This window comes from Numida meleagris, chromosome 7, assembly GCF_002078875.1.
Source record: "Numida meleagris isolate 19003 breed g44 Domestic line chromosome 7, NumMel1.0, whole genome shotgun sequence".
NCBI lineage: Eukaryota > Metazoa > Chordata > Aves > Galliformes > Numididae > Numida > Numida meleagris.
In genome coordinates this window covers 28,899,653-28,919,635 of record NC_034415.1, presented here as the reverse complement: position 1 = coordinate 28,919,635, position 19,983 = coordinate 28,899,653, and the positions used below count along the sequence as shown (strand labels likewise).

At 46.4% G+C, this 19,983-nt stretch overlaps 1 protein-coding gene across 1 annotated transcript; it reads right to left on the bottom strand.

Moving 5' to 3' along the window:
* Positions 3,608-19,376, bottom strand: IL12RB2 (interleukin 12 receptor subunit beta 2). The gene is given in 17 exon segments (XM_021404953.1): positions 3,608-5,020; positions 5,023-5,521; positions 5,808-5,907; positions 6,724-6,808; positions 7,570-7,707; positions 8,155-8,310; positions 8,393-8,494; positions 8,928-9,128; positions 9,618-9,837; positions 12,014-12,093; positions 14,266-14,410; positions 14,891-15,027; positions 15,236-15,414; positions 16,039-16,153; positions 17,013-17,339; positions 17,596-17,692; positions 18,778-19,376. Coding segments are annotated over 16 exon segments (2,640 nt in total). The 5' UTR covers positions 17,654-17,692; positions 18,778-19,376; the 3' UTR covers positions 3,608-4,922.

Below are 19,983 nucleotides of genomic sequence, written 5' to 3'. Positions count from 1 at the left end.
TCACTCTGCTTTTTTCCAGATGCCTTCTGGGCTGTCCAGTCAGTCCGTTGGGGCCCTGCTGGCCAGAGTGGCCAGAAGCTTTCCCTTCTGCTTTAGAGAATAGAGCAGTTCCCGGAATGGCGTGTCGCGTACGGTGCTGGAGACAGCTTGTACTTAACACTGGTCTGTCTGCTGTTCTGATAGATGTAAATTTGCCTCTTTCAGTCCATTCGTGTCAAGAACTAAAACTGTGAACGTATATCGTTGATATTGGTGGGTGTGAACTGAAATAAAGGTTTATTTTCATGCTCTTTTAAGAATGTCATGAAAACCCACGGAGGTGAAGCCACTTAGAGTGGTGTCTCATCTGGGTTCTGCCCCAAGCGGTCCAGATCTTCCTGTGGTGGTGGTGGTGCCACTTCCATTGCTGGGATCAAACTTTGCTTTGGGAACACATCTCCCTCCGAGTTGAGTAGCTCATTTCCAATGAATGAGCTTGCTCTGTAGTGACTTCTGTCCTCTTGCTTGCCACTTTTGCTGTCTCACCAAATCCAGAGCACGAGACCTGTTGAAATCTGAGCAATTTGTCAACAGGTGCCCAGCAGAAAAAGCTGGAGAGGGAGAAGTACGTGGTGCACATTGGCTTATGAATGTGACGACGGGAAGGTTTGAGCATGAAAGTTCATCTTACGGGTTGATGCTGGGAGGAAATGAGACTGATCAGTAAATGCAAGTGTTAGCAGTGTGGGAACGGGGACAGTTTTTGAAACATCAATGTGTGAATATATGGTGGTATCTGCAGTTCCAAGAGTTGAGACCACTCTGAACTGTAACGGTTTTGCCCATTGAGATCGGTTTGCGTAGCCGCACCTCTTGTTCTAATAAATGCAGGACGTATGCCTGAAGCTGACACTTGCAGCATTTGCTAACCTGCTTCTTTTCTGCCATCCTTATGAGGACCTTGCTGCCTTCGTTTCACACCCGTGCTCTGCTGTTCTCACATCCTCCATGCACTCGAGCTAGGGCCAAGTGCCCCAGCGCAGTTGGCGTATTGCTTTTGGATTTTTCAGCCCCAACGTGGTGCTTTGCTGGGGAGCTTGAACCTGATGGGGAGAGTTGGTGGTGTGGCCTCGGCCAAGGAGGCTGCGGGAGGGGGGGGCAGCTCGGGCTCCATCCCTCCTGCTGCTGCTGCTCTTCTCTAAGAGGAGTAAGTCTTCCCAGGGAGCCCTGCGTGGGAGTACATCTACTGTAAGAACAAGGGGATGAATCCTAGCAATGAATCCTAGCCTTCAATTTGTGATTAAGAAATGTGAGGATCAGCTAGCTGTATGTCTAAAGGTCAGAGTGCAGGGTTAGGTGAGTGGTAAAATAGTGCTTTTTAAAAACAGCTTCCTTTGGTAACGGGTGTCTGTTGTGCTTTTGTGCGACTGTCTTGAGATAGCGATCTGCTGTGATGGCTGCTGGAGTGCTCTTGCAGGGGTCGCTGCCAGCAGGAGTCTGGAGAGCATGGCAGTGCAGCTCCGGTGCTGGGGAGGTCTGACCCAAGTACCAGCATCGTGCTCCTGGCTGACACAGAGGCAGCCTTCCCAGGTGGAAGATGTCTAGGTACCGGGCTGGGAACCAGAACTTGGAACAAGCTGCCAGACCCAAGAAGTGTAATTGCGGAGCTGGTGACCTGCAAAAAAGAAAAAGAAAAAACCTTGCACACTTCCCGTGTAGCTTGAGTGTGCGAGGGGCCTTGTGCAGAGGTGGGCAGCTGTGCTTTGTTGCGTTGGTGGAGGCCTTCCTGCGTGTGGTTTCCTTGCCCACCATGCATGTTATTTTCACAGGTGAAATACCTGATTGCAGCGAAGGAAGGAGGATGTAGAGTATACCAAAGCTGTTCTCCCTTTCTGCTAAGCTCTTGCTGATAAAGCTGCCTTCTCTTTGTCCCTAGGCACAGAGTAGTGGTGCTGGCTGCTGCCTGCAGAGTTTAATGCCCTGCCAAGCTGGAGGGTGAGCAGAGCGCACCGGGGCAGTTGGTGTGCCATCATTTCAGTTCCACAGAAGATACAAATCAAGCAGGACCTTGCGTGTGCAGTCTGGGTTTGATGCACAGTTGGCACCTCTGGTGTCCATTCTGGTGGCAGTGCAGCTCTTGGGTCGTGCCCCTGTGAGCTGGTGAGTGGATGAGGCTGCTTCGTTCTGCAGGCATAACTGTGGAGAGCCATCTGCAGGTGCTGATAAGGGCTCTGTGGTCTTGGCTCTGAGTCACGGTGGCACTGAGTTAGAGGTGAGGAAATAGGATTCCCATTGTTTTGCACAGAGAACAGGTAGAAGCGTTGCTTCTGTTCTCTGAAAAAGCAGCACCTGAAGGTCTGGCTCGGTGCAGGTGTGCAACGCAGGCTGCAGCCTGCTGCGGGATGGCAGCGGTGCTGGGCTGCGTGGGACGGCCATTGCTGCCTGCATGCAGCAGTTCTGTTTAGTGATGGATGGCAGTGTGCACTTGCTAGGTTGGGATGAAGACGCCAAGCGGGGCAGCTGCTCTGCAGGTTGTTCTGGGCCGCTGCTGGAAGCCATTCTTCCTGTGGACGTGCATCCTCCCCCTGCTGTGCTGTGTGAGCTCGGCCGTGAGCAGCTGCTGCCTTTTGGCTCTGTGAGCTGAGCCCAGAGCTGCTGGCCAGCGGGGAGGCAGCAGTGAGCAATGAGCAAGTTCCAAAGAGGAAATATTGTTCTGAAACACAGCTCAAAACTGACCCTCTGATAATTCTGTGAGACGGGCTGCACTGCAGGAGCTGCTGTGAAGCTTCCTTGCACCTGATTTGCAAGTCTGCGCATCAACAAATCCTGTTCTGGCACCCCTGTGGAAATAGTGGGTGGGAGAGGGGGAAGTGTGCATCTCTTGGTGCTGTGGTGGGGCAGACTCCTGATGAGGACGTGTGTGTGCCTCTCCCGAACAAGAGGCCTGGCTGTGTGCGTCTGTTGCCACGTCTGGAAATCACTTCTTCAATGCACAACACCTGCGCTGAGCGTGGTGAGCCGTGTCGCCTGGTTGGACAGTGAGGGTAAGTATTCCCATCCACACGGGACTGCTGAGGTAACTGATGGGAAGAACGAGCTTTGCCACAGCCCTGATGTCAGCAGTCCCTTGCCATGTCTGCGAGGGGGCCTGGGCTGTATCCTGCTGCAGGTGAGCATAGCGGTGGGTGCCACAGCGCAGGCAGACCCTCCCAGGAACACGCTTTTCAAAAGTGGCATCTGTGCCACAAAGGAGCCCTGAAGCAGCACGAGGTTGCCGGAGGGCAGCGTGCTGGTGCTCGTGCAGCTTGCCCCATTTGCTGTTACCTGCAGTGTTGCTCCTTTGGGCTGTCCCTTTGCTTTGCTTTGGGGACGCTGTGAGAAGCTCTATGGGCAGTTGTGTTCAGCCTTTTCTTATTCCTCAGTTTCCTTATCTCCAAGCCGCCTCCCGGGGCAGTGCTGTGATGTGGGGTGCAGCCTCGCTTGCATGGTCCAGGTCCTGGATAGGTGCACAGCCTGTTTGTGGATGCCGCTGCTCTAGAGGTACCATTGCAGTACAGAGGTAGAGAACCCCGTAAACCTAGTGGTCTTAATAATCCTTTATTTTTTGGCACCAAATTAGAAGGCAGTGTGTTCAGTTATTAAAAGTCCTGGCCGCATCACGCAGAATCTTTGGACTTGGGTTCACAAGAGTTTGTGGACCTCCTGTAGAAGAAAACAGCAAGTAGAGGTCTCCCTGATGCAGCACCTTGGTTTACGTTTTTGTTTTAAGTGAAACGCAGTGGGAGAAGATGTGGTCTTGAAGCAGCAGTCTCATGATGCAGGTATGTTTGCGTTGCTGCTTGAAAAGGGGATGGTTGCAGGGCTGCTAGGGGTCATTTCCTCACGGCTCTTTTAGTTGAGGTGCACTGAGTGTCATGCAAGGTCTTTGTCGTGAGTTTATGCCACTGCTCAACAGCTTGTTCAACCAGCCAGCTGTGGGTGGGAACTGCCACCTGAATCCTCACGGAAGGAGGCAAAGCACTCGTGCTCCAGATGAGCTCGAATCTGGCCCACGTCCTCTCCCTTGAGCTTTGTCATTAAAGGTGCTTCATTCTGCGGCTGGCTGCAGCCTAGCACTTGAGCTTGACCAGAGAAAACAACAACGAACAAATTTCAGGTTTCCAACGTTCTATTTATAAATAATATACGCACATAGTAAACAAAGTCATTAAATGTGTAACACGTACTTTAAGCCTGTAATTAGAATACTTCAATAAATCATTAAAATTCTCACTAGGCCATCTGACTTGCTGTGTACGCGCGCTGCCTGTTGCTTTATTTCTGGCGAGGATTTCTTCTGTGCTAAGCCCTGAAGGTGGGCTTGCTCTGATTGGTTTTGCAGCGGGGCTGAAGAGCTCCATCAAGTTACAGATCCTCCAGTGCCCACATGGGGCTGTAGCACCAGTGTCGTTGGGGATGAAAGGAGCACCTGTATTCAGGCTGCAGTGAGGAATACTGTCTGTTAGGCGTGCGAGGTTAGCGTGTGTTTTGCAGATCCTCACTGTTGCATTTCTGTCCTGCTGTGTGCAGCTGGTGCACAGAGTGCAACCGTGATCTGGTCAGCTGCTGAGGTCTGACCTTACTGAAGTATGTCCTTGCTGTTCCTGGGCAAGCGTTGTTTTGAATGATTTTTAGCTTGTCTGGTGTAGTTCAAGCCAGACTGTGTTCAGGCAGCAGGGTAGGGACCCGAGGCAGCTCTGGCTCTCTGCAGGCAACCTGAGCACTTAATCTCAAGGAGCCTGATGACTGAGCCCCAGCAATCTGGATTTTTGTCTTTAATTCTACCTAAGCGTGCTCTGTGGGTGAAGAGCTGCCGCACTGTAAAGTAAGGCATGACTTAGAATGCTGGAAAGGTTTGTGAGCTGGGCTGTATTACCTGAAGGTGTGACGTGCAAGTCGCTGTCCTAGCTGCAATGAAACACATATTGCAGCACTTGGCTAAAGTGCAAACATTCAGGCCAGGCTGCTGCACCACCCTGACAGCCTACCTTGTGAAAGAGCTGCAGTTCAATCTCACTGTATCCAAATTAAGTTTCCCTCCGTAGGAAAACACCGGTGTCAAAAAAGTTGTTGGGAAGACAGAGACCGGATTGCACTCAAGTTCAGGGTCTTCTTCAGTAGCGTCTGTGACAGGCGCTGAGATGGCTGAGGGCAGGTAAGCTGGAGCTCTGTCGCTAACTGGATTAGCAATGTACTCAGAAAAGGTTTGCGTTTGCTCTGTCACTTCCAGCGCTATCTTCTTGTACAGGTCAGGAAGCTGATGCTCGTAACTGTCTCCGTCCGTTGTGCTGGGTAGAGGCCTGTACTCTGACTCCTGTTTCTCAGAGCTGCTTTCCAGCTGCCAGTCATGATTTCCGCTGCTGTTGATGCTGCTGAAGATGAGCTTGTCCCGGAACACCTGGCAGTCTGTCTTTAGGAAGCTTTCCTCCACTTCTATTGTTTCAGGCTCTTCAAAACTGCTCATGTTGTGCAAGAACAGACTGGAAAGTGCACTCAGCTCACCCTGGTGTGGGGGTACACGTACAGCAGCGCTCGTTAATTCTGCAGTCGCTTCCTGGTGCCCTCCCACCCACCCCTTATCTGCAGGCATCTCCACACAGCAGCTACCCCTGCACTGTACTTGCAGTTTGTGCAACACATACAAAGTGTAACACAATACAGAATGGAGCTTCTTCCTGGCTAGAAATTGCAGGGTTTGCTGCGTTAAGAGGTGACTGATTTTCATAGCTCCGACTGCTTTTTCTGCTGGAGAGGGCAGGGTTAAAAGAAAAAAAAAAAGTCTGATTTACCTTCGTAGACTTGTCATTCTTAGCCCATGTAGCATTAGCTGGATCTGGAATGGCTTTGCTGTGCCACTGAGGTACAGTGGCAGAAAAGAACAAGTGTAATCTGCAGATGGAACAAGTGAAGTTAAAAGCACGAATGCCCATACGTGCAAATTGTACTGAACTGGAATGTGCTGTTTGTGTGTGCAGTTACTGAAGAATTCTGTGTAATGAGTAATGCTTTACTATAGACTAGCAGAAGCTCAGGCTGGGTGGGACTGGCAGAGCCTGCCCAAGTTTTTGAGGACGCAGCAATTTTGGCTGACTGGACAGCACAGCTTTGGATTTCCACTTTTTCAAATGCTTCTGGCCACTGCACCACTTTATGAGCATACATTATTGCCCTCCCCACTGGTCTGTAGGCTTTATGGTGTTCCTTTTTGGCTGTTCTAGGTGCTAATGTTTCCCAGGTGCAAAGCCAGGAGTGAGGTAATACTGAGGCAGTACTGACTTAGCAAAAATCAATGCAGCACAGCATCCTCCTGCAGCCAGCCTTCATTAGGTGAGCATGACTAATAGCAGAGCATGCAAGACATGGCCATGAACTCAGCCCTGGAAAACTGGGTTGGGAACGTGTTTATGTTGCTTGAAAGCAAAAAGGCTTTTTGTCACAGGGTCTGACTTCCTTCTCAGGAGGTGACCAAGGCTTGCACCAGTTCGGGTGCAGTGGAAGCAGGCCTTAAGATCTAGGTTAAAAAGTCATGATATATGAACTACAGCTGTCTTCTAAGCACAATGTGCTGTTCTTACCATTCACGTTATCCAAAACCTTTGTTCAAAACAATCCTCCCTGTTCCCCAAGATGTCCCAAGAGCCTGTTAGCATGCCCTCTAGCAAAACTTCTGTGTTTTACTGGAATGTAACAGACTGATGCACTCACAGTTTTCTTGCAGGATGCAGGGAGCAAATACAGGCTGAGAGTATGAAGAAGCTGCAGGTAAGCACAATAATCCAGTCCACAGCACCTGGAACACAGAACAGACATTTTAATCTTTTTTTTAATGAAGAAAAAGGTTAAGTATCCTAGTTCAAACTGGACAACAATCGTGGCTTGCACTTGTAAAGAACACCAAGAGCTTTCAGGTTTTAAATCAGGGAGCTGAATGAACCGATGACATTTGAGGACAACAGTACTTCATAACCTTAGAATGTCCACCACTGTCTCTTGAGCCAGGCAGTCCACAGTCCAAAAGATGTGATTGCTGGCCTTCTAGTACTGGACCTCCAGTGACACAGGACATAAACTTGTTTTTGCAGCCCCTGGGCAGCACGGAAGCAGGGGCCACACACAAGGTGGACTTGCCTACTGCAGGAGCTCAGCCACAGTGCTGTACTCATTGTCCTTGAGGTAACAGCTGCTTCTGGGACCACAATGAGGGTCCTCAGGAAGCCACCTATATATTTGAAACTTTGAAACTTTGAAACTATCTCATACGTAGATATCGATGCCAGAACTTGCACAGCTATCTGGGCAAGCAGCTTGAGTCTCTTCTTTCCCCCTTTGTAATAACAAGACCGCAAGCCTTGAAGTGTTAGCTGTACAGATAACATCTCGGCACAAAGCTGAGAAGTGGAAGACAAGGAAGGTATGCTGCATCTTAAAACCAACCGAAACTAGAGATCTTCAGTCATTAAAGAGTAGTGGTTAAAGCATTCCAAGTCTGTGGACAACAGTGGGCCTGGGGATAGAACTCTCTTGGTCGCTTGCCCCCAGCAGACTCCTTACTTTCCAAGCAAACCAGCTCACTGTTTCCCCTGGGGCTTTCTCCAGCAGCCGTCAATGCTGTCATCCACAGGACGTAGTACACACCACGCTGCAGGTCTGTGATGTAAAGTGAGTGTTGGGAAGTAGCGCTACAAATGGCTAAAAGAAAAAGAGAGAGAAGTAAATAAAAAACCTAGCAGATATTCGTACTGCATTTAGCTCTATGAAGAATTGTGTTTCCGGAAGCAGGAGCACGCAGAAGTTCTCTTGTCACTGTATGTAACCTCCTTGTCTATGGCACTGAGTCCTTGGAAGGGCTATAGGAGAGCTTAGGGTGCTGAGGTTGCTCTGAAACCTGTCCCACTGTGCAGAGTTGAGCAGATGCTGCACAGGATTGGATATCCTGTCCTTGGAGTGTTGTAACTTAACATATGAGTATGCATATGCAGTCTTGTTCATGAACAGCTGTAGCAGAGAGAACTGAATCTGGATCTTGCTGCTAGATGAGCTGTCTGGGACTCCTTTCTGAACGCCTCTTTCCTCACCACCCCTCTCTCCTCAATAAACAGCACGTGCACATCACATTGTTTTTCACCAGATACCTACCATAGACAGCAGGATCTACATCACTGTCCTTTTTTTGCAGGTATATTTTGTACTCTGTGATGCAGCCCATTTGCTGGTGGGAAGGGATTTCTTCCCACGAAACCAAGATGCCGTTTGTCTGTGGCTTTGTATACACTTGTGGCCCAGTTGATGGTGCTACAAAACATAAGAGTGACTTTTAATGCTGGACTGTTTAAGCTGGCTTAAAAATACCTGAAAGAGTATTACTGCAACTTACCTTTTTCTCTTGAGTATCCCCTCACTGATTTCACTTCTCCAGCTCTGTCCTGATAAAGTGCAAATACGCTAATGTGATAGCACACGTTATCTTCTATGTGCTCTACATAAAGAAATAGAAAGTAAATAATTGTTCCATTAAAATATTTACCTGCACAGATCCATCCTCAAGACTTAAGGAAGGTTAGGAAGAGTGACAGTAATTAATGTTTCCCTTTTTCAAAGCAGAGTACAAAGTCATGGCATGCACGTGCTATTTTCTCCCACTTGCTTGAGAGCAGGGATTTAAAACCCTGGGAGGCACAGCACCAAGACAATGTAGGAAAGACTAACTAGAATTCTGTGATTCTACTTATCAGGTCAATCTCATTTGAGGGACTGCTGAACCACTGATTTATCTCCTTCCATATAAAAAGCTTTAAAAATCACAATCTCTTATGCTGAATTAGTAAAAATTAGAGTCTGACTTGTTCCTTGAAAGGCTTTCAAAATTAAAATAGTACTTCAACGTTATCATGCTTCTACGTGGTACTCACCTGGTATCACTAGAGACAGGTTGGATGCGACAAGTTTTATCCAGCTCGGATGGGGCTCCAGGCTGCTCTTCCTATGGGTGTCTATCCATTCCACAATGTACCCACTGATGGACACAGCAGATTTAAGGGGAGGTTTCCAGCTGACCAAGATGCTGTTATTTCCTATCGCTATAGCAGAGACGTTCCAAGGAGAGGGTAAATCTGTCATGGGAGAAAGAACAGCCAAACAAAACCACACCATCAGCACAGGCTTGCCTCAGCCTTAAGACTACTCGGTAAGTTGGATACCTGGTTTTTACCATGTTTCACCTCTTACCATCACTCTCCCTTCAGTTCTGCCCTCTCTCATACCAAACAAAAAGGAGCCACTACTTTTTTTTTTTTTTTTCATAGTTAAATTTGTGCCGTGTCAGGTGCCTGAATGGTTTGCACCTGTCAGCAGAAGGGGTTAAAGTTAAAGCAGTGCTGATTCAGGGCAACTTGGCTCATCAGGAAATAGCACTCCTACCCTTGACCACATATGAGAGTGGATCTGACCTCCAGTCACTGCTGATCCCGGGAGAACTGTGCAGATCAGCATTAAGGAGCACAAAGTGGCTGAATCTGAATGCTTCTGTGGTGCATAGCCATAAGCAGTACAAAGCAGAGCTGGTATGATTGCCAGTGGTTCAGAACCATGGAAGGCTTTACCTTGGATGCCCAGGTTAGTCAGGATGGATGCAGGAGGTGAGCTTCCCCTCGAGTTCTCAGCAGTGACTGTTATCTTGTAGTCCATCTTTGGAGTGACTCTGGTGTAACTGGTTTGAGTGGTAACATTTGTTTCTATCGCTCTGGGCTCCCCATGGCTTAGTGCTTCAAAGGTCACTGTGTAATGCAGGATTTTTCCTCTTGCCTCTGACTTCTGCAAAGCCTGCAAAGAAAATGCGTTTATTACTATTTTAGTCTTCTGGCTAAGAAGGGAAAAGACTGAAAGAGAGGTGGGAAAAAAGTCAAGGACACTGAATGTACTGCAGAAAACTCTGATGGTACCAAACGGATGGGCTGCCTGAAAAAGTCTTAAACCTGCTCAGGGAAGGAGGCTCTGGTTTGGCTTCCTGAAACCAGTGTGTTCAGGCAGCCAGCTGTTCCAGGTTTGCTGCCTCTCTGCAGGATGAACGTGTGTCACACAACAGTACCAGCGTTCCACGTGGTGGACTGAAGTGCAGGAAGACAAAAAGCCATTCTTCAGCCACTCAGTGTCTGGCTCATTCAGGTGATACAGTCACCAGGAACCAAATACTCCATCTGCTTAGAACTGGACCTTCTGTCATAAGAGGGGTTTTGCTTACAGCTACAGACCCTCCTGAACAGCACATGGACATTCAGTTCTACCTGCAGTTCGTCCATTCATTGTGAGATTCCCAACGAGCAATATCTGCGGAGCCTCTTCCACACGAGGCAACAAACAGAGGCAAACCCTCATTTCAGAACCTCCTGTGAAGGCGGTTGGGACACTTGTTATTTCCTGGCATGAATGAATCAACATGTTTTTCTTCCTTTCCAAGAAAGATCAAGTCCAAAGTAACGTTTCAGTGCCTCCTAGGAGCTAGTGATCATCATTAAAAGATCAGAAAGATCACTGGACTTGCTACCGGCTCTCTGCTGCTGTCAGTCTGCCACTATCAGCCCTTTAATGTAAAGCCTGATTGTTCTGGACCTCTTCAGATCTTCTGCCTCGTGGCAGATGGTGGCTTCAAAGCACCTCCAATTCAAGAGAGGAACTTTCATTTGAAGGTATTTTTTTCTTCCCTTTTTGTTCTCATAATAGTAAAGAAATTCCTTACAGTGGCAGCATCGCTTGCTGGACAATAGCAAATACCAGCTAATGTTCTTTGGTAACAAGTGATTCGTTTTTATTTTCTTCTCTCTTAAAAGCTGAGAGAAACATGGCAGTGCTATGGGGATAGCTTGTTGAGACTGCTTTCTTTTTTTCCCTGTAATAATTTTGTTATTTTTAAAAACTAGAAATCTGTCGGCCTAAAGAATAGCTCTAAAGCATTTTAAAGGCAGCAGTTTTCCCGTCTGTACCAACCTAAGGATGCTACTTGTAAATGAACTAGACTTTTATTACTAAAAGCATCATCTGTGTGTTTCTAAAGGGCCTGGCTCTGTGAATCAGTGTACTGACTGTGGAATTTCCCTTTTCCCCTGTGACGCTGTACCCTGGTGTAACGGCTGTTGCCCAGCTCTGTGAACTATGCTTTCTATTCCCAAGCCCTATTCCAGCTCTTTCATTGCTTTTCTCTTATAAATGCATAGCAGCTGGCCATATCTTTCAAAATTTTACCTTTTGTTAGGTCAGCCTGTTTCCCATTTTTCTCTTTCTCCAGACTGTAACACAGTACTGTGCTCCCCAACAACCTGGTGCTTGCATAGAGATGTTTCCCATTTCAGATATCTAGATGGAGTTCCTTGGTACCAGCTGCAGCTCTCAGAAAGAAGGACCCTTGCCATCTCTCCCTCATCAAATCTATTAGCTTCTGCTTCTACGTAGTGTTAGATGTCTTCATATTCTTCATCTCAGAGCAGAAACTCCTCTAAAGGGAGTTCACAGACAAAGGCACACACGTAAACTAGATGCCCATTGATCACACGGGGCAGAGCATCCCCCTTTCCTCCAAGAATTTGTGTTCTGACAGCATACAACAAGGTAGAAAATGAGGAGATGGACATACTAATCAGAAAATTAAACTAGAAAGCCAAAAGGTTGTTATCTCTTTCACATGCACTGTCATGGTGTGACAAGGGGGAATGTGCATCTCGGAGAGAAAGGTGGCAGCCGTGTTGTGATATTTCCACTTCTAACAGATGTTATCTGCTGTTTGCTGATGCAAAGTGCTGGAAAGTTTCAGGGACTTTTAAAGGGACGGGTGTTGGAAAAGACTTGATTAATCTGCTGGGATGAGGAAAGTCTTGGGTAGTAGAGTTGCTCTGTATCACTGAAGAAAGCACTGCTGTGCCCTGCTTTATGTCCTTTCCTGCAAACACATCCCCCTCCAAAGCTGATGATTATTATGCATATGCCAAGTTTTATTTAAACAACTTACCTTCCAGAAAAGAGAAATGTTCTGCAGTTGAGAGTCTATATCTTGCTTTTTGTACCAGACATCTAAGAGCCCAGTAGGCACTGGTTGAGAAAGAAAAGAGAGAAACAGAATTAATGACAGTATTTGGAAACAAACAAGACATTGAATAAGCTACAGAGGTAATAATCCTGAAACAACTCATAGTTCAGATTTAGAATCACAGAGATCATGTAATATGCTGTAGTCCTTAAAGTGTTGCTTTGTATTTTAAGCTTGTATTTGCTATTACAGCTAGCGTTCAGCTGCCATGAAGACTGCCCACATGACTGTAGTCACAAAGAACAAACCATCTCAATAAGAGAGGGTTATGGTCCGCTAGTGACTTCCAAGAAAGCCTATAAATCAAAGGACAGTATTACTTCTTAGCCTCAACTTTTATGCAAAGATAATTAAGGACCAAGGAAGCTGCTTCCTGAAAACCCTTGTGTTTAAACAACTGACACTCACTGAACCCTACAGTTTTTGACTACAGAAGCTAATTAGCAATGTGCTCAAACAATTCAGAATCGAATAAAGACTTACGAGGAAAGCCAGTGTGACAAAGCTTGGCTCCTCAAGGACCTTGAACAGAACTCATCAAAATCAAATAGTAAGTGTTTCTAATAATGTTAGCAGCAGGCAACTGATGCACAGCCCTGCTTAGACTGGGGCTAAGGCTGTCTGCTATTTCCTAAATCCAAAGACAGAAACAATCCTCAGTACCAGCAATGCTAAGAACTATTTATCTTGTTTCCACTGCAAATAGTGACTGGAATAGAAAAAAAGAAAGAAAACAACAAAACAAACAAACCATGGGATCCACAGCAGAAATACAACCAGAATGCACTCACTGTGAGCAAGGGGCAAGCTCAAAGCAGGGGAAAAAAGAAGGCAGATTGCATCTGTTGAACAGCAGCCCAGATTTTAAGGATCTTTTTACAAACGAACCATGCAAATTAGGTGGAAAAGAAAGGCTCGCTTTGCTAAAGTGCTTGCATAAAGCAAGCTTTGTGGCAGGTCAGGACTGGAGAAACATGGGGGAAAAAAAAGCTTCGTAAGTATAAAAGGTATAGTCCTGAATTCACTGAAGGCCAAACCAGTGTGAAAACTTGAGCTACTTTGAAGAAGAGCAACAATTTTATGCATAGAGCTCATCATCTGCAGCCTCACCTCGCTGTCACTTTGTCTGATGTCAGAAAATATTCCCTGATGAGTTGAAGAGAGAGAGTCTTGTTCTACAGCACTGGCTGGGGAAGAGGGGTGATGACCACAGACACCATAGCAACGCTGACTGCATTGAGAAGGTTAAGAAAACTGTTGAGAGGAAGGTGGGGGAGGGAAGGAAAAGTTCACACCTTTTGCATCAATCAATGCTTCTTACAGAAACTGTTGTCAGCAGTAGTGGTAAATAGCATGAGTAATAGCTGCAGGAGCCTGGAGATCTTGTAGTAATTCACAAAAAAAAGAGAAATGAAAGCCAACAATGAGATGAAAGGAGGGGGTGCCAAAGAAGCCAACGCATCTTTGTTGAAATTCCTCTTGAGAAGCTTTCTTCTTTCATAAGAACACACTGAGCTGTGCGAAGTTTCGGAAGTTGAGCGAGCAGATGGTGGCCCTGGCAGGTTAGGTGACACCTAACTGATGACTTCTGGTATTAGAATTGGTATAAAATAGGAGAATTGACCCCGTGTTTGTGCTGTGTCCCCTGGAATCTGCTGTGCAGCCCCACCAAGCAGAAAGGCTGTTTTTTCACCTTCTGATTCACGATGGGATAGGTCTCTGAAATGCATGGCCAAGCTCTCATCCGTTAAGGCTGCAGAGATCTCCAATGACTGCACTGCTTAGAGGAGACAGCTATTTGGGAACTCTCTAAACGAAATATTTTCTTTACTCAGAAAAAGATGAGTTGGCAAATTTAAACCGTTTTGTTAAAACCTGACACCTGCAGCTGAACTGAGTCAGAAGAGGCAGTTTCCTGCCCATTTATCCAGCTTCTCAGCAAACTCTCCATGAACTCAAGAACCCAGCGTGTGTTTCCCAGTGTTCCCAGTGTCCCCTGTCAGCCATGCCTGTTCTGCTGCAGAAGTTTACTTCCCTGTTGGCTTTGTTTCTGGATTTACAGATTCTAACCAGGAGCAAAAACCAACCAGCATTTTGAATTCATTCGCTAAAGTTTACGCTTCTATGTAAACTTTAGACACAGGCTTAGTATAACAAATCATGTATTGTATTACCTGCTTCTGGAGTTTGGGTTTGGAATGCACTCCAGTTGCTCCACAGTCCTCTCTCAGGATGAATTTTACAGCTGGCTTGAAATTCGTAATCTGTATGAGGCTCCAGACCATGAAGACTGCATTTTTTGCTATTTAAACTTTCAACCTTCAGTGAAGATAAAGGACATATAACATTAAACTCACAGGGAAATAAGGTTACTAAGGAATTTTCTGTTCATATATTTCACTCAACTTCAAGCAAGTCCTTCATTTTAGCACTTAAAATATAAACTGAGGATTCCAACCAGCATTCGAGAAGACACAAGCATTTGGAAAATGTACACCTGTAGCCTTGAGCTACAACGAGCAGAAATGACCACATTTTAGTAGTGGTGTGCCAAATGTAAGCTCTGATTCTTTGTGCATTATACTTGACTTAAGGGGAACTATGCATGCATGCAGGTTTTTTTTTTTTTTCATGATAAGTGTTCTACCTTCATGCAGTTTTAGACCAGCGATAGAGGTTTTGAAGAGTAGGCAATAGGTTTTCTTAAATAAGATGCTAGAGAGCAGACTCAAGAGAGAAATAAGAGTATTAAGGAGCATCCAAGGATCATAATTTCCCTTATTCTTCAAAAAGGATTACCGTGTTCCAGGTGTCACTGCTAAGCGGGCGGTATCTTACTCTACAGTGTTGCACTTGTACTTCATTGTGCCAAAAAAATGTACAGTTTGTTGCAGAATTTTCAAATTCCACTAAAAAGTTTGGAGGATGTGGTTTCACTAGCAGCAAAAACAGAAACAAAACAAAGAAACAGGACTCAGATATGCATCACAGCTAGTAATGGAGGGTCACGTGGTAAATAGAATAGGTAACTGAGACTGGATGGATACCTTTTCTCACAGGCTTAAGCAGCAAAGATAGAGTGCTCAGTTTTCACTTCCTCTAAATAGCCAGTAGTAATTGAAAGAAGGTAAGTAACACATTTACCTATGTCTATTAGCATGAATTTAAGTGGCTGTGAAAAAGCACTTCCTAATTTGTTGGAGGCGACAACCACAAGTCTGTAAGTAGATTCAAAATTCAACTTCGTGCTCAGAACTAGCAAGCCAAACTTATTACTCAGGCTTTCTTCTGAAAAACATAAGGTATCAGTCCCATCTGATAGCCTAGAACAGAAGGAAAATTCTTGGTTAATACTTTTTTGTACACGGTAAAAGATAAACCCATTTGTTCCTTGCTCGTAGCTGCAGAAGTCTGCAGTCTATTTCAGGCAAAGCTCAGCAACACCAGGGAGAGCAACAACACTGTTGGTTCTTTGAGATGAAGCAAATATAACATGGCTTGGAAAAGTTTTCTCTCCATCTCCTTAGCTAAACCATGAGACACAATGAGAAGCTCAGACTTGAGATTTTCTGGTGCTGGCATTGCTAATCACACCATCTCTACATAGAGAAGATCCACGATGGGATAACTGCAGTTTTAAGCAGCCAATTTAAGATTACTTCTACTATTAAACTTCCCTTTCCAATAACGGAGCCACATCTTGGCATATTCTCTTCATGTGCTTAACCCAGAAGTAATTTAACTACTGCTGTGCAGCACACACAACCGTAAACAGAAAAGTTTTTGTCTTCTGTGATCATGGCAGCCTTGCACTGTCTTATTCAGAAAGCAACTCTTGTGTGAGTTGATAGAGGGTAAATTTGTAACAAACAACATAAAAATGACGTGAAAACCCCTCTAAGATATGATTATAGGCTTTAAAGAACCTACTTTCCTGTGTTACTTACTGTATTGCATATGTAGTGTTCATGTGTGTAAGCCTTCCTTTATCCCAGGTGCAGGTGAGGTTGCCATCTGTCCCATGCTGGATACATGACACATTTCTTGGCGGATCTGGAGGATCTTAAACAGATATTCTGGTCAGTTTCTTCCTTAAAAATGTTGAGAGGAGGCATATTAAGAAATACCAGGAGGTTGGTTTCTTTTTAAGATTTTACAGGCAAGTCAGTGTGAAATATTCAGGTTGATATACGTGAAAATAGTTGAGTCTGTCATCTCTGCAGTCTGCCAAGACCTCTGAAATGAGCAAAATCCCTGTTAATTTTCAAGGGACAAAGGTGTCAAATGAATACAAGTGCCTATAACTGCTATCAGAACTGGGCACTACAATATTTACTTGAAGCAATCAACTATTCTTCCTTAAAAAAAAACAAAAACAACAAAACCTAAGTACCCATGCAGAAAATGCTGCTGCATCAGCTCATCTATAGCAAGAAGAAAATCTAAATTATCCTTAGTATTGTATTGCAAGCCATCTCTATCCTGGAGACTTGTTTCGGGAGTTTGAGGGGTGGGTAGAGCAGGAGAGAGTGAGCATTATGTTTTGCGTAGCATCTCTGCTGTTTTCTGTTACCTGAACCCCTTCTCTCATTTGCTGTTTGTGGAGCAAGCTGGTAACATGCAAATGTTGCCACTACAATAAAGCAGCACAATGGGTTTTTCAGAGGTGAGATACAGTGGGTGCAGAGAGACAGACATGCACACAGAGCCCTCCAGATCCCCACGTCCACATGGGGGGCTGGGAATCAGGGCATGAAAGGCCTCTGTTGTGTTGCATAGTTCCAGCCAGCAATATTTCAGATATAAAGCCAATAAAACATAGCACCTTTTGTAGAGAAGGCCACCCCCTATCAGCTCCTAACTTGTTTCAGAGGCACCCAAGAAAATAATAAAGAACAAGGAATAATGAAACTCTCCTTACTTCCAGACTCTATATCAATTCCACAAATGAGTTTTTTCTTGTATTCACAATCTATTTTGCAAGTAAACATGTGTTTGCCATACGTATTGACTGTAAATGTGTTGCTTACTGAAGTGCCATAATTGCTAATTAGTTCAGAACCATTAAAGAAAAGAGCTGTCTTGCACTGCTCATTGTATTTCAGTTGTTTTAGGTGGCACGAGAGTGTAATGTTGGTTCCAGGCTGGACATGAGAAGCAGTGTTAGCAGTCATGTTTCCTTTCTCGCATATTTCTGCAACACCATGGGGAAGTTTGCTAGCAGTCACATTTCCTTTACTGCATGCTTCTGCAACAAAATGGGAAAACAAACCTTTAAAATATAATTAACAAGGCACATTGCCATGAAGAATGAGAAGACACTCAACAGCAGCAGTGGATCAATGAGTTCTTAAGGAAAGTACAGTATAAACCTAACCAAGCATCAAAATTTGCTCTCTCTAATAAGAAAGATGCTTACTTGTGAGTCTGAAAGAAAAAACTAATTAGCCAGTGCTTCTTTTAAGTGACAATTGCTGTGTACATTGAAAAAAAAAAAATCTTACCTGCTGTGAAGTACATCAACAAACAAATTACGGCAGGTACAATCCATGCAAATAACATTTTGCTCCCTACAGAGAAACGATCACCTTTTCCCAGTTCCTGAAAAGTGGGGAAAATCATTTTACAATATTGGTACTATTTCATAACTTCAGAAAATCCAAAATGCTTATTTCATGACTCCTTTCTCATTAACTCTCCTTGCTGACGTTGCTGAATTGTGGCACTCGAGGTGCTATCCTAAGCAGCAGCCGAATTTTAGATTGGCTCTGCCCACAGACAGGCACAACAGCTTAGAGGGATCTTAGAATCACAGATACTTTAAAATTGTGCTTCAAGAAGAGACATACTTTCTCCTTTCCCTCCCGAAGATGCTCTGCAAGCCCAGAACAAAAACCTGGCTGCAAAGGACAACCAGAACAGACCCTCGGTACCCCTCGTGCAAAGGATGAAGGTTTTTCTCATTTGTTTCTGCTCTTACACCTCCTGCATTGCACATTTACTCAGAAGTGAGCAGAACCCAAAATTTTACAGTAACCTTCTTCAACTCTTTGTAGCTGGGTAACAGCTAACATTTAGCAGAACCTGAAACAGAAAGGACATGCTATGCCAAGGAAGTTTGAACAGTCAGTATATAGAAGTAGCAGTTCTCAAGCCTTTTCATTCTCTCCTTGAGATTCTGATATACATGATGCCTCCTCACTCTCCACTCCCTGCATCTTCTAAGAGAACAGGAACACGTGCTGTTTCTCCCCAAGATACCTTTTTGCTTGCCACATGCCAGCAGAGCTGTCGCTATCCTGAAGTCCTGCACCTCTTTTCTAGCATGAGCTCCCCCACGTGTTCTTGGCAGCCAGGCAGCCTGCAGAGGTGCAGGGGCAGCCCAGGGCACACGCAGCTCAGGCAGTCTGCATGCCTGCCCACTTGTGCTGATAACCTGGGGTTTCTGATGATGCTGAAACCAGCCAACCAGCTCACACGGCGGGTCCCACCCCAGCCTGTTTCACCACCCTTTGTCCCATCTGCCTTCTAGCTTTGTCACCTCAAAGCAAACATACTGTGCAGAAAAAAGATCTGTTTCTCTGGGGAATGGAGAGGGAGAAAGAAAAGAGGAAGAAGGGAAGGGGAAAAGACTGGGTGGAAACGCCTAGTGTTTCCTAAAGCCCCAACATCAACCCTTTCCTCACCTTTCACGGGTGGATTTCTCTCATCCCTCCAGTGGCAAACTGGTGTGGCACACATTCGGATGAGGCAGCTGGCAGCTGTGAGAATATCAAGGAGAGGGAGTTAAGGACGCACACAGACAGTGAGGAGAGACGGAGTGGGTCCGCTGTGCAGGAAAACCCTGCTGCAAATCCAGAGTCAGATCCGACGTCCACGCTGCAGATCAGAGGGTGCAGCACTCGTCATCAAGGACCTGGGTACTCTTCCATTACCTGCGCTGAGACTTTCTCTAGGTTCATATAGACACTTTGCCTTCCATTTAAACCCTCAGGTTCTTCAGCTGGAGACGTTAAGGTTTGCCGCAACACCTCAGCTCCACACAAACACATTGAAAGCAGCGAAATCTGTAGGTGATTCGTAAGCGCCAGGATGAGCAACCACAACCCCAAAGGTCTTCAGATAAACGTTCTGCCTTCCAATAAACTGAAATTGCCACTTTGACTGTGTAAACATCCTTCAGACTTCGCTGCCAGCAAAACTGTACCCCAAGCGCTTGAGTCAACGCACAACAATAGCAGCTCTCCACATAACCCTCCTCGGGGGATCGCCACAGAAGCGCTCCCGGGAGAGCGCTGCGCAACGGCGGCGGCCGCGGTGCCGACCTCACCAGCACAACGAGGAACACGCAGCGCTGTCGAATGACACCCTGAAGTAAAAACGGGCTTTTGGAGCCCCGATGGTGCTGTAGGTTCCGCGCTGCGGATAGCGCTGAGGTGACGAGCTGCGTTTTTGGGAAGCTGGCAGCCGGCAGCGAACCGACGCCCGGCTGAGGAGTTTCCCGCTCGGCTGACAGCGCTGCCGCCTGAGGTACCGGCCGCCCCGCGGAGGGAAGTCCCGGCTCGGGCATCGCCGCGCTGAGGTAAGCCCCCGTTAAAGGAGCGGAGAGAAGGGGTCAATCCGCTCCCAGCCGCCCCACCCCGGCCCCGCTCGAGGCTCGGAGCATCGCCCCCCGGCCCGGGGGTACTCACCGCCGCTCAGCCCTCACAGCTCCGCGCATCTCACATGTGCAAGCGGCCGTACCCGGCCCCGCTGCCGCCCGCCCCGCCCCGCGCCGCCCCACGCACTCCCTCCCCCCCAAGCTGTGCTGCTCTCCCCGGGGAGGTAACGCTCAGGAGGTGCAGCTGTGGGTTCTCACAGAACCCCAGAGCCGTAGGGCAGGAATGGACCCC